The sequence below is a fragment of the Alligator mississippiensis genome, chromosome 11 (assembly GCF_030867095.1).
Source record: "Alligator mississippiensis isolate rAllMis1 chromosome 11, rAllMis1, whole genome shotgun sequence".
In the NCBI taxonomy this organism is placed as follows: domain Eukaryota; kingdom Metazoa; phylum Chordata; order Crocodylia; family Alligatoridae; genus Alligator; species Alligator mississippiensis.
Genome location: NC_081834.1, coordinates 22,130,078 through 22,144,177, shown reverse-complemented (window position 1 = coordinate 22,144,177; position 14,100 = coordinate 22,130,078). Strand labels below are relative to the sequence as shown.

Genomic DNA, 14,100 nt, shown 5'->3' with positions numbered 1-14,100 from the left:
CATTGGATCTTCTGTGTATCACCTACTGCAGGCAAGAATCCAATTACCGATGATATCAGGACTCTAAGGATTATTTTACACTTCTGGACGCTTTTTTTTACACTTCTGGACATCATACAGCAAAACGTCACTGCCATAGGGAGGACATTTATATGAAGTTTATATTTGCAAACTTCAAAAAAGAGGATAGACATCAAAATGTAAGATTCCAGGCTAAATTCTGGCTATGCTGCTCAATCATTTAAACAATAAAGTTAGAAATTCAAGTTAGAATTTTTTGTGCAGCACCAAGTAAAAGGAGGCCCCAAATCTGATTTAGGAGCAAGTATTATCAGCTATAGCTATTTCTACTATTGGTACAAAAGCTACCTGAGTTTGTGGGAGTTCTATACTTTTCCATGCACTCAGTGCTGGCTCTGCACTTCAAAAAGGAGAAGTTTTCAAGGCAGGAGTGAGGCAAATAAATCTCTGACTTTTGCATGTCCTCTATGAAATGAGCATTGCAGCCAGAGTGATTTTTTGCAGAGTCTGTGGTAGCAGTAGCAGCTGCAGAGCAATTCCAAGGCAGCTTTATGGCTTGGACGTGAAGGGAGAGGATGATTCCACCCCTCAAGATTTGTGGTTTGTCCACAAACTTATGTGGGGTGTTCATGGAGACCAGGATTTTGCCTTGGTTTTTAGAATAAATTATATTCTGTTTCTTTAACATGACATGCAAGATTGGACAGATGGAGAAACAGGGCAGTATTCTCCAAATGGTGGCTCATGATGATTATGTTCTCTTTAGTAAGCCATTATACACTCTAACATAGACAATAAAAAGATGAAGAACTGCTGCATGTTATGTTACACAGTCTCAGGAGTGCAGTTTAGTTCAGGTTTCACTTATGCCCTGAAATGAAGATAGGCTTTAGTTTGTGGTTATGCTGTACATTTACTGATTTTCTTATATCTATGTAATTATAAATTATTTTTGTTTAGGATATAGAGTTTTTCATGGTTGTATTGTCTTTTTTTCACAAGGCTAATGCCATAAGCACAATAAAAACTCAACTACATACTATGATAATAGGGTCAGCTATCAGTTTGCAGAGTAAACAAGTCTATTTGCTGTCCTGATTATCATGAAAAACTATTCAAATGCAAATCTTATGATAGCTTCAGAGTGGCTAATGCAAGTGAGAAACTTCATTTAAGGTATCTTGTTAGTCATGATTGCTGGGAATGTCACTGTATTATATTCTGTTATTGGAAGACCCCAGGATTCCATTCATTCATTCTACAAAATGATATCTGCGCATGACCTTATCTGTATGATGCCACTAACGAGCTTGCACATAATGGCTTTTCTGCATCAGCCTTGCAGGAGCTCGGGCAATGAGTTATCGTAGCTGGATCTAAACGTCTTTGCTTGTCTCTTGTTTTGTCTCTTGTTCGTATTTCCCCTGCCACTCTCCAACAATAGTGTGAAAAGAGTTGGCTTTGGCTGCTTTTCATGTACCATTTTGCACAGTTTAACTATGATCCAATCGCTTAAAAAAAAAAGAGGCATGTGCCATCCTGACATTTGTTCTGGAAAATGATCAAAGCTCAAAAAAGCATGAATAGGACTTTCTGGAAAAGAATAAACTCAATAAAAGGATTTGTGATGTTGTAACTTGTTCCCTTAAGTAGGAAGAATTATATTATGTACTGAATAAGTCTTCCAAATCCACTTTCTGAACAGGCATGAATAAGCACTTCCCAAGTTACCAGCAGTACTGGCTGAGACTGTCTCACTTTGTGCAAACCCAGTAGCCTACCCCTGCTATGGAGCTGTCAAGAACAAGAGTGGACCTATAAGTATGAATGTAAGGAGCTTGCTCTCTACTGATAGAGATCAGTAGAATACAATGCTTTCAGAATTATATATAAGATGCATCCTTTGTTCTGGTTGTTACTATGAACAGGGAGAGGGGAGAGAGAAGGACAACCTTCTTTTAGTACCTTTTAAAAATCTGTAAAATGTCCAGATACAAGGGAGATAAATATGGTATATATCACAATGAATCACATACTTGCATAAAATCTAGGCTAATTTAACTATAGCAGATTAGAACAAGAAAGCTTATCTAAAAATCCTATCAACGTAATCTTAACCAACTAAACAAGACCCCAACTCCAAGTGAAGTCAATGAGAATGTTGTCATTTGGAGCAAGATCATGATGAAAGTTAAAGTTTCCTTGGTCCAAGGCTTTAGGGAGTTGAAATTAGGTATTTTTTTATATATTCGCTAATACTACTTTTGAAGTGGCCAGCTGTTTGCTACAATAATTTTTAGAAAATAGATAACAGTGCTTGAATGTGTTGGAGGTTATGGTTTGTCTCTACCTGACTTCTTTCCCCATGTTAAAAAATTGAATGGCCTTTGCTAGAGGCATCAAAACTAAGCAGCTCAACTTTCTGATGGGTATTTGGGAGTGGATATAACAGGTCAAGGTCAAATTTGAAAGTAGCAAAGATGCTATGCCTGTTTGAGAAGTAGCTTAAGCTTTTGGGAACAACTGTTCTGATAAGATTTTTATTCAATAATGAGAAACCTTTTTTGTGAGATTTCTCACATTTGAAATGGTAGAAATGTCTCAATAACAATTGATCTGTAGAAACTTCCACCATCTGGGCAATAATTTTGCAACAACAGTTGGTCTTGAAGGACCAGTCCTGCTTTGGCTTTGAACCAAAAATTTGAGCCCTAGATTCAAACATTGCAAATAAGCAGGCAAAGCAGTATTTTACTTAATATAAAATTAAGAAAAGAAGTCCCCAATAGCTCATTTGAACAATTTGATAAGTCAGAGCACTGATGCATAGCACTGAGGTTGGTAACTTCCAGCTATAAACCTGCCGTGCAAGCTACAGAATTGTAACTGAAGTCGTCTGCAAGTAAGCTGAGACTCGGGATAAAACTTGAGATCAGTAATTCCATTTTGTTTCTGCTATGATTGTTCTAAATTCTTGATCAGAACTGTGGAGAGGAATCTTTCCAGCCCATAAAATAGTACTATAAACATTTTATAACCATCCATGAATTATTACAACTGTGTGCACTGCCTGTATGGTTTAGCTGAATTCTGCTCTCAGACAGAAGTTTGGAGTAACTCCATTGAAATCAATGAAAGATTTGCAACTGATGTAGATGAAAGCAGAATTTGGTCTACAAAATTAGTTGTCTTACCAATTAAAAAAAAAAATTCTTAATGCACCTGTTTATTAAAAGAGGAGAGGAAGGGAAAAACAGTAGTTTTGACAGTGACCTTAAAAGTCAAGGAACTAAAATGTCAAGGAAGTGTGTGCATGCATTTTAACTTTAAATTCTCTGACTTTTGGAGATTGAATAAAAATTATTATTTTATGGGTCAAATTCTGTTTTCATTTAAACAAGTAAAGTTCTGAATGACTAATTTGTCACAGAAGTTGGAGTGATGTTGTAATTGTGACAGTCTGGGAAATGTACAGACATGTTGTAGTTGTCTATGTAGTTGAGAGAGATGTGGCAACTGGGTAGTTGAGAGATGTTCATAGATTCATAGATGTAGGGTTAGAAGGGACCTAAGTAGATCATTAAGTCTGACCCCCTGCCCTGGGCGGACTTGATGTCGGACAAGCCTTCCAGAACAAATTGCTCAGACCTGAAGAAAGGTGTGCTGTGTTAGAACGAAGGCTTGCTTGTCCAACATCTCTCCCAACTGTACTGTTGGTCCAATAAAATATATCATAAAAAAGAAGCAAGCAAGCAAGCAAGCCAACAAAAAATCCTTTGCCTCTCATGATTTCTTTTATAACATTTGTAAGATTTACACTGGTGAATTTAGAAGTATAATTTAGTTATAGAGTATACTGCCTTTAAGTGAATGGCCTCTGGACTGAAGAATGTCTGTGAATTTTTCTGGTTATGTTGGAGTGATGATGTAGCCCTGATGGTCTGGGAATTATGTGAGGGGCCAGGATTTGTTTTGGTGATATCTTTTATTGGACCAACTGCACAGTTGAGATTAATGTTACACAAACTTTTGAATGCAAGATGCTCTTCATCAGGTCTAAAGAAAGAAGCAGGCATAGCAATGAATAAAAAGGGGGTAGGGCTATGAAATTTGAGGAGGGAGAAATTCACACGGATAGCAGACATACAATTAGCAGAGGAAAAGATGTTTGATTAATGGGAGATCAAGACCCATCGAAAGAGAGGAGGGTCATTGTCACCTGTAGTGTGAAAGAAGAATTTCAGGAATCAGGTAGATTACAGAGTGCCATAAAGTCAGTATCAATGCTCAGTCCTTGGTTCTTATTCTCCAGCCAAGCTATGAATTTTTATTTCCAAACTTGGTCAGGCCACAGTTGGAGTACTGTGTCCAGTTCTGGGCGCAGCACTTCAGGAGGGATGTGGCTAACATTGAGAGGGTCCAGAGGAGGGCCACCCGCATGATCAGGGGGCAGCAGGGCAGACCCTATGAGGGGAAGCCATGGGACCTGAACCTGTTCAGCCTCCGCAAGAGAAGGCTGAGAGGGGATCTGGCGGCCATCTATAAATTGGCCAAGGGGGACCAGCAAGCAATGGGAGAGTCCCTGTTCCCCTGAGCACTACTGGGAGTAATGAGGAATAACGGCCATAAGTTGACAGAGGGTAGATTCAGGCTAGACATCAGGAGGCGCTACTTCACAGTCTGGGCGGCTAGGATCTGGAACCAACTTCCAAGGGAAGTGGTGCTGGCTCCTACCCTGGGGGTTTCAAAAGGAGGCTAGATAGACACCTAGCCGGGGTCGTTTGACCCCAGTACCCTTTCCTGCCCATGGAAGGGGGTCAGACTTGATGATCTGCTCAGATCCCTTCCAACCCTACCTACTATGAAACTATGAAACTTGCCTTTTACAAGTGTTCGGCAGACTTCCCTTGAACATAAGGATTGTGAGGTCAGAAAGCTCATGGCTGCTCTGTGAAAAATGCGATTTGGTTGACGTTTGTGTGTCTGTTTTGCGAGGGTTCGTTCTGGCGCCTAGCTGCCGCCCGGTGTCACCGGCCCAAGGACCATGCGGGCATTGAGTGCGTTTGTTCAGGCCTCTCGCACGTTGAGACGGGCCCTGCAGGATCCCTGGAGTCGGAGGGCCCATCTCTTGGCAGCGGGCGCTGGTCACCGTAGCGGCGCGGACAGGTCCGAGCATCTCCGCCGTCACCCCCGTGTGGAGTTGCGGCAGGGTCGGCGCGGCGGTGTCTGCACCCCTCGCTTCCCAGCTAACTTGGGGGCTGCAAGGGAGAAAGAAAGGCAGGAGGGAAAGCCCTGTCTCTGCCTCTCAGCACCAGGCCTGGAGTTCGCCAGCCCGTGGACAGCGGCTTCCCCGCTCCGTCGCCGGCAGCGCGCGGAGGGCGTGGGCAGGGGCCAGGCGGCTGCCGGGGCAAGGGCGGGGGCCCGGGGCGCCGCCGGCCCTGCCTGTCCCCGCCCCGGTGGCTGGGCGGCGGCGGCGGCGGCAGAGCCAGAGCCATAGCCATGGCGCTGGCGGGGCCGGGCGGGCGGGCGCTGCGCTGGGCGCTGGGCGCGCTGGGGCTGCTGTGGGCGCTCAGCGCGGCGGGGACGCTCTTCCTGCTGGGCCAGTGGCGGGACCTGAGCGCGGCGCTGCGGGACCTGGAAGCGGCGCAGCTCCGCGACGACGGCCCCGCCGCCCTGGGCGCAGCCCCGCCGGCCGCCGGCAGGAGCAAGCGGAGCCAGCGCGGGGGCCACGTGCGGGCCGAGAGCGACGAGATGCTCATGATGCTGACCTACTCCATGGTGCCGGTAGGAGCCGGGCGGCGGCGGCGGCGGGCGGGGGGCGGTGCGGAGCAGCGGGGCCAAGGTCTCCCGCGGGCAGGCGCCGCCCAGGGCCCGCCAGGCTGTGCCAGGAGCTCAAGGTTACCTGCAGGGCGCTTTCTGCTGGCGGGCCTCCATGTCGTCTTGGTTTTCTTCTCACACCTGTATGTATAAAGGTGATGAGCGATCGCGGTGAGCTACGATACTCGCTCATGCCGACAAGCCTGGTCTTTGCCCCAGCTGTGTGGTTGGGCCAGGAAAAGGTATTGCCCGGTTCCCCCCAAACCCTCGCCTCTCTCCCACCAAGTAGAGGCCGACCCAAGGGGCCACCACGTTCTCAGGCAGCCGGCTTCGCCTGTCTGCTTTGGTGGACGGCGGGGATGTGTTTTGTAAGGTGTGTCTCACTTCGATTCACTTTTCCTCGAGGGGGAAAGTAATTCACTCGGTCATGAAACAAATCTCATCTCTGTCCCGGACGTGCAGAAGTTAAACCAGTGCAAAGACCTGTTTGGGCCAGCCCTGCCAGCGCAGCGATTGTGTTGTTACAAAGCAGGGTATTTCCAAAGACGGAGGCAGAGAGCCCCTCGAAAACCAGGCGGTGTTCTGACAGGGTGCAGTTCAACTTGCTTAAGCGACTTGGGTGCAGACTAAATAACAACACAGCTCTGAGCAAGGATTTGGAAGGATTCCAAACTTGTTCCAAAAGAGGAGGCTATCGGTTGAAATGATCCCTTTTGCAGTCCTTGGTTTAATTAAGCCACTGCCGAAGACTTTGAGGTTAGTTACATGTACAGTAGTATAAGACAGAGCTTTTCAAATGTATCCAAAAAAATTATAATTTGGAAGGGTTTAACGTCTATAAGTAGTGCCAGTGCAAGCAAAAGGTAGTGTACCTGCTGCTGTACCCTGATACTGTAGTGCCAGATCCTGTGGCAAAACTGCACTACATTTCTCACTCTTGAATGGATTTTGTTTTCTTGGTAGAAGTTCTACTAAAGTGCATAACTATTTCCAGCGCTGAGACCTTAGGGCCTGATTCTTCTGCCTGCTAAGCAAAGCATCGCATCAAAACGTGAGGAAACTTAGTAAGACTTTGGCCCAAGTAAAGACTGAAGGCCCCAAAATAATAATAATAATACAAGGCAATTCCTGCTCTTTTTGCTGATATAAATAATCCTATTGATGTTTAAGGCTTACTCACTGGAGTAACACTTTTCTGTGTTGCTCTACTCACTGAGACTATTATTTTGCATAATAAGCTTGTACTTAAGTTTGAGCACTGTTAAGTGCTGACATGGACAGAAGATGTTGTGCATAAAGTTACTTGTGTGTGTTTACACTCTGGACCTATGATACATCGACTTCTTTAGAATAGAACCATGTTTTTCACTTTTTGCACTTGAATATTGTGTTTGAAGTTCTTGATTTAAATACACAAGCAAAAAAAGTATGTAGTTACAACAACCTGCTATTTCACCATAGTACAGATCACATTAAAAAGCCCATGTTTTCAATCCTGGTTCATTTTAAAATTCTTTTTCTGAGCTAGACTTTTTTTGTTTAATATCCCAAGTTTTTGCCAGAGCATTTTGCCTTTTGATATCATAAAGCCATGTTCTAAATTTTATTGTAAATTAGTGATAAACAAATTAAACAAATATGATGCTAATAAATGGAATTATACTGATAATAGATACTTTTTGTACTCTCTCATGTCTTACTGGAATGGATGGTCTCCAATTATTGTCATTACTCTGGTAAAATTAAAGTTTAAAAGCTTGTTTTAGATCACACCAAATCTTTGTTTGACCTGAAGTAACCATTTGTATCAGATTTGGAAAACTGAAATGTTTTCCTTCAACTTTCTTCCATTTCTTTCTCCCTTTTTTTTTTAAATAGAAAATAGCCATTTTGTAAAATTGAAATAAATTCATAACATATTACAATGTTTCTGAATTTACATTTTTCACAAAAAATGGCCAAAGACATTGCCCAATTTTATTAATAAATCCACTCTGCATTTGCCAACTATGGGTATCTTTTTCTGCTTGGTGTCAATTGCAGCTTTGCCTCAGAAGGATTCATGGGTAAAAATAGCGCATGCTGACTGTCAGAACAGTTTTACAGAAGAATAGGGCTTGATCCTAGTATATGTTGAGTATATTGGACCACCTGATATCAGAGAATTTGAAGAGGCAGCGGCTCAGATTTTTAAAGCATCAAATTCCTGTTGATTTCAGTGGGATTTAGATACCAAAATGAACAATCTGGATCTTAGAGTCTTCTGAGTCTTAGAGGCACTGTAGCATTTTGCAAGATTGAACCATTAGTTACCTAAGGTTAGAAGCCCCATTTTTATTCATAAAACCCTCATGTTTATTAATATGTGCTTCATTTGGGTGTATCCTCCAAAGCATCTCTCGATTTCCTCTTTTGGCACCCATTCCTGAAATTCTTATTGATACAATAATGTACATAAAATTTGCCTTACTCTGATCCCAACACACAAAGTACATAATTATTTCTGTACTCGGGGGATAAAGTCCTTCTGTTTCTCCAGTGAAAGTTCCTGGAAGTCAAGATCTGATGGTCATGTTTTTAATATATTTTGTGTTTTGACTACTTGATATGCTTCACAACATGATCCAAACTTCTTTGGGTCAATGAGATGATCCTTGTTGATCTCAGTAGACTTTGGATCAAGCTTTTCATGCTTTGTTGAATCAGGAGTAGAAGTTTTGCGAGTAGTACCTGACATAGGACATGCATAGGATACCTTGTGCATATTCGAATTTCTAGTGATCCTGACCTATGCTTGGACCAATAATACCAAATAGGCATAACAATCGATCAGTTTGAGCAGCAAAGCATTAGGATACTAAACATTTTGTGTGCATCTGTGAGAGAGAGATTGTTGGTTTTTGCCAGTTTGTATAAGGCAGCAGAACCCCCATATCTGATCCTAGAGATCAAGATTTTAAAAAATGTTGGGTAACCTTGGTCTTGTAAGCAAAACAACAAAGCCCAAAAGTGTGTCCTGAATTGTGCAGTGTTAAATGACTGCATAAGAATGCCCTTGTTCATATCAAAATTGTTTAGCTTATTTTCTAAATCAGAAATATCAGGTTTTGATTTCCTTGCTTTTGTGAGCTACAGCTTTAGTATCCATCAAATAGGGAGGAGGCGAAACTGAGTCTCATGCTCTGTCTCCCTGTCCTCCTCCTACTCGTCAAAGAATTCTCTAGCTAAACTGTCTGATCAAAACTTGCAATTCCTGATGTGTTCCCTCCCCACCAAAAATAAAGTCTGTGTTGGTTATATATGCATGATAATGGGTTAGTAAAAGACAGGAGGAGAAAAATACTTTGCTATTCATCCTTAACTACAGCAGGGTAAGTAGACTGAATGGGCACCTATACACGTGCCTGATACCTGTGCTGATGCTTACTAATTGGCATGTTCCAGCAGCCTTGGCGTCATGTGTATTCAGCAATCTTGTATTTCAGAATGGCAGCAGGGGCGCTTTAACTAAAGCCCATTAAATGAGCTTTAGTTAAAACTCCCCTCCCACCATTTTGAAGCATGGGATGCCAAATACTGAAGATGCTGCTGATGCTTTAATCAGAGCAGCTCCTGAGAGTCTCTTTCCTCTCCATCCCCCACCCCGGAGCACGTGTAAAGACTCCCACTATGTTAAAGCTCTCAAGGATCATAGACTTTTGAAGAATTGCAATATCACACTGTTCTACATTAGAGCTGCTTGGAAGATATCAACAATTGAGTTTGGTGGCATCTTTTGAGGTTGCAGAATTTGTTGTCATTCTGTACTAGAAAAAAAACAAAATGTTTGAATGTTTTTGTAAAAGTGGCATTGAAACATGCCTTATGGCTTAGGAGCATGGAAAGTCCAGGTGTAAATCCCCTCTCTGTCTGAAACAATGATCTCTGTTGAAAATTTTTGCTTTAAATAAAGCAAAGCAGGAACTTGAACCTGGATTTCTGGCTTCCCAGGCCTCAACTCAACAAAATTCCTTGCAATTGAAAATATTTTGACTCTTTCTTTCCTGCTTCCCTATGCATAAAACAAATCACTGCTTCCTAAACTGTTCGCACATTTCCATCCTTAGGAGACAGTCCTGTGAACATTCAAGTATAGGAACAACTTCATTTTCATTAGTCATCCTATTGATTTTATTTTGCTGGATTTCAGTGGAACTACTGCTGAAAAATGTGAGTGATTTTGAAGCTGTTGAAGAAGAGGCTCTGTATTACCCTTATATTAAGGAGATTGCTACAACATGTGATCACTACGATATAGATGTAAGATTCTGTAGGAAAGCAGGAAATGGTGTTCTTTTGGGTAATCTTTTTTGAAAATCAAAATTGTGAAAGTGCTCTGCATTTTTTTCAGCCATTAAGTATAGAGAAATGAGTAGTTTTGCATATACTATAGTAATTCAAAGTTTGGGGAGGCAAGATGAGAAGGTGTTTTGACCAACTATACGAAAAGTTAACATTAATTTTGATTCTTGCAAAATAGACTTTATTAGACCCAGTCCTTAGCAGCCATTAATACCAGAGCCATGAAAACTGGCTTGCTTTTCTCTCTCTCATTTTCTGATTGGGTCTGGTAGGCAGAGTTAATGGTTCCATTTGATATAATGCTTTGTGTTACTGAGTAAACAGGGCTTATTTCTCTAATTGTTGATCTTCAGGAGGAATGCTTTAGTTTCAGGTAACAGGTTGCATTTACTTTCAGTGCTATTTTTTCTAAAAAGTGTATTTGATTTTAAGAGAATGGAAATAGGATTTGGAATCTGGCAAGTCTGCCAGTGTAGAGGGAGAACAGCTTTGACTGGAAATACTTGGAGGCACATGGGAAGTAATTCCACTGAATCTGAAAAACTGTGAGACCTGCTGGTGTGTGGCATCTAACTAGCTTATCTGAATAGATTCTTGGCATTTTCTATTGTTATCAGTTTTGTCTTTTAAAGAAAAAATGCTGCTCTCAGGCAACTTTTTAATGTTGAAACCAGGTGTTCACTTATATCTGTACCTCTCATCTTCTAATTTACCTTGAATGAGGCAGCAGTTCATAAACTGTGAAGAGCAATAGGCTTCTAACTTCATCATGCTATATCCGGCAGTTCCTCTGTAGATGCTATTTCCTGTGGCATACTTGCTTCTTGTGCCATATGTGGTTACACAGTAACCAAGATTACATTGATTTGCCAAAAATACTCTGTTGAGGTAATTATATGCAGTGACTTTAGCAATCTCAGCAAAACCATTCAGATTAAAATGCCATTTGAACTGAAAAATATTTGGAATACTTGGCATGCTGTAAATTACAGTATGGAAATTGAGTTTTAGGAAAGTTCAAGAAAATTCTAACGTGGAAAAAATATTAGCTATTCTTAGCTAAGCTGAATTAATGTCTAAACCTCTTAAATATAAAAGATGTATTAATACAGTTGGTTGAAATTCAGTAATCGAAATGTATTTAATAGAATTAATGTCTTTGAATGTTTATGCTACATTCTGTGATGTCATGTTGCCAAAATAATTAATTTACCTAAAACAACTACAGTAATCATTCATAGTGTTAATGATGAATGAATTAGAAGGTAAAGATTGTAATCAATTTACCTTAGTTGGTAAGACTGAGTCACAACCTTCCTTCACCTTTTAGATTGACTTCTACTTGTTAGAGCTGTTCAAGTGTCTCTCATGTTGCTAACTGCTTGAAGTGTTGATGTAATTCTTTTCCCATCACATCCTCTCCCCCCCTTCCAATCTTTACTAGTGAAATAAGAGGGGGTCAAGTAAAGAGGACCAAGTAAAGAGGGAAGATGACATCCTTAGCCTTGCTCGAGAGGCCTCGGTAGATGCATACCAATGTTTGATTTGCTCTGCCAGCTACAGCATTGCATTGGTGGCTCATGTTCATTTTGTTGTCTATCACAACACCCAGGTCTTGTTCAGATGTGGTGCTAGCAAGTGTAGTACTGCTGAGCCTGTAAATGTGTTGTGTATTATTTCTCCCCTGATGGAATACTTTACATTTCTCCATATTAAATGACACCAGGTTGTTGTCTTCCCATCTTGCGAGCCTGTCCAGGTCAACCTGTATTGTCAGTCTGTCTTCAAGTATGACCACGCTCCCCCATAGTTTGGTGTCAGCCTGTCTTCAAGTGTTGCTGTTGGCAGAAGATTGTAACAAAGACTTGGCTTAGGAATTTTATGGCTGATGGTTGCTGTTCATGGTACTACAAAGTTTTAGCTGACTGTGTGCTTGTCTCTGGTTGTCTGAAAGAAGGATGGGAGAACTGTACAAGAAGACTTAGGAGGTGATGAAAGATGCTGTATAGACAGGCTTACAGACTGAAATTCCCCATTTACACAAGAGGTGGAGCAGAGAAAATGGATGAATAAGCTTTCTTGTGCTCTTCAGCTACAGAATCTCACCTCTTGAGTTATGAGGGATCGGATAGTTGTAAATCCTCTGTTTCCCTGAACGAGTCTGCCTAAAAGAGGGCTCACTACAGCCAAATTTAGTGGTAGTTTTTAACATGTCTAGTATGAATTGCATACAGACCCCAATCATAGAGGCCTTTGAAAAGATAGCATGTAGTTATAGCATTTTCTTCATCAACGATCTGGAAGATGAAATGGAGTGCAACTTCAGCAACCTTGCAGATGACACTAAGCTGGGGGGAATAGTAGATACACTGGAGGGCAGCTAGGATTTAGAGAGACCTAGACAAATTGGAGGATGGGACCAAAAGAAATCTCACGTGGTTCAATAAAGACTAGTGCAAAGTCCTGCACTTGGGACAGAACAGTCCTATGTACCAGTACAGGTTGGGGACTGACTGTCTGGGCAGCAGCTCTGCAGAAAAGGACCTGGGGGTTACAGTGGACAAAAAGATGGACATAAGTCACCAGTGTGCCTGTGTTGTGAAGAAGGCTAACGGCATCCTGGGCTGCAGTGGTAGGTGTGTTGCCAGCAGATTGAGGGAAGTGATTCTTCCCCTGTATTTGGCACTGGTAAAGCCACATCTGGAGTACTGTGTCCAGTTTTGTCTCTCACATCCCCCCACATTTCAGAAAGGATGTAGAGGAGTTGGAGAGAAACCAGCGGAGGGCAACAAAAATCGTTTGGGCCTGGGGCACATGACTTCTGAGGAGAGGCTGAGGGAACTGCACTTATTTAGTTTGGGGAAGGGAAGGCTGAGAGGGGATTTAATAGCAGCCTTCAACTACCTGAAGGTTGGTTCCACAGAGGATGGAGCTGGACTGTTCTCAGTGGTGGCAGATGACAGAACAAGGAGCAATGGTCTTAAGTTGCAGCAAGGGAAGTTTAGGTTTGATATTAGGAAAAACTCTCACAAGGAGGGTAGTAAGGCATTGGAACAGCTTGTGGAATCTCCATCATTGGAGGTTTTTAAGACCTGGCTAGACCAAGTGTTGGCTGGGATGATCTAGCTGGGGCTGGTCCTGCTTTGAGCAAGTGGCTGGACCATGTGACTTCCTGAGGTCCCTTCCAACTCTAATTTTCTATGATTTTGTGGTTCCATATGTATGTATATTCATGCATGTTGAATGGAGGCACTGTTTTTCACCAGGATCAATGAAGGATGGAGGTCAGACTCTGTGTCTCCTTTGGGATTTCTAAAAAAAATCTGCATGCAGTGGATGAGACATACAGTGGGAATGTTTGGTAGCTGTCTATGATCATGCAAGATGCTGAATGCTACATGCTACCATTAAAATGTATGGGTTTTGAAAGAGTTCAGCACGTCACAGGACTGAATATGTTACTAGGATGATACTCATCTGTTTTGAAGTAAATAAAGGAAATGTAGAAGAGACCAATATGCACCAGTGGGCATACCTACAACTTAACATTTTACTAGATATGTTTTTCTTAAGGTAGTAAATGTTACTCCTGTCTAGAGTACAACCATCAGAACAAATTTATTTGCTCTGTTTTGGGATGTATGTACCTCCCCATTATCATAGCTTCTTAGTGCCAGGAACGGATGAAATTCTAGTGCTTTCAATCCTGATTTATATTGCTGCCCCCTCTCATATTAAATAAAGCAATTATTAAGGATCACTTTATATAGCTGGTAAACAAGATGAGCTGTTGCGTGTTGGTATAATAAGGTGTCAGACTTAATACTCTGATTACATCAAGAGTTGCAGTATCTTTTAAAAATATTTTCATATCTGTTAAAATGGTACAATGCACAGGTTCTGAAAAGTAGAATTGTTACA

General features: G+C 41.8%; 1 protein-coding gene across 3 annotated transcripts in view; it reads left to right on the top strand.

Annotated features, from left to right (window-relative positions):
- Positions 1 to 5,526: 5,526 nt before the first annotated feature.
- The window catches only part of GLDN (gliomedin), a 42,243-nt gene continuing 33,669 nt past the window's right edge, over positions 5,527 to 14,100 (top strand). The window contains exon 1 of one of the 3 annotated variants that reach the window (XM_059714670.1): positions 5,527 to 5,805. In XM_059714670.1, the coding sequence (XP_059570653.1) occupies positions 5,773 to 5,805 (33 nt within the window). In that variant the 5' untranslated portion in view covers positions 5,527 to 5,772. Of the gene's footprint in view, positions 5,806 to 6,165; positions 6,595 to 14,100 lie in introns of those variants that run through there. The other 2 variants (XM_006261068.4, XM_019477613.2) reach the window with 2 other exon arrangements.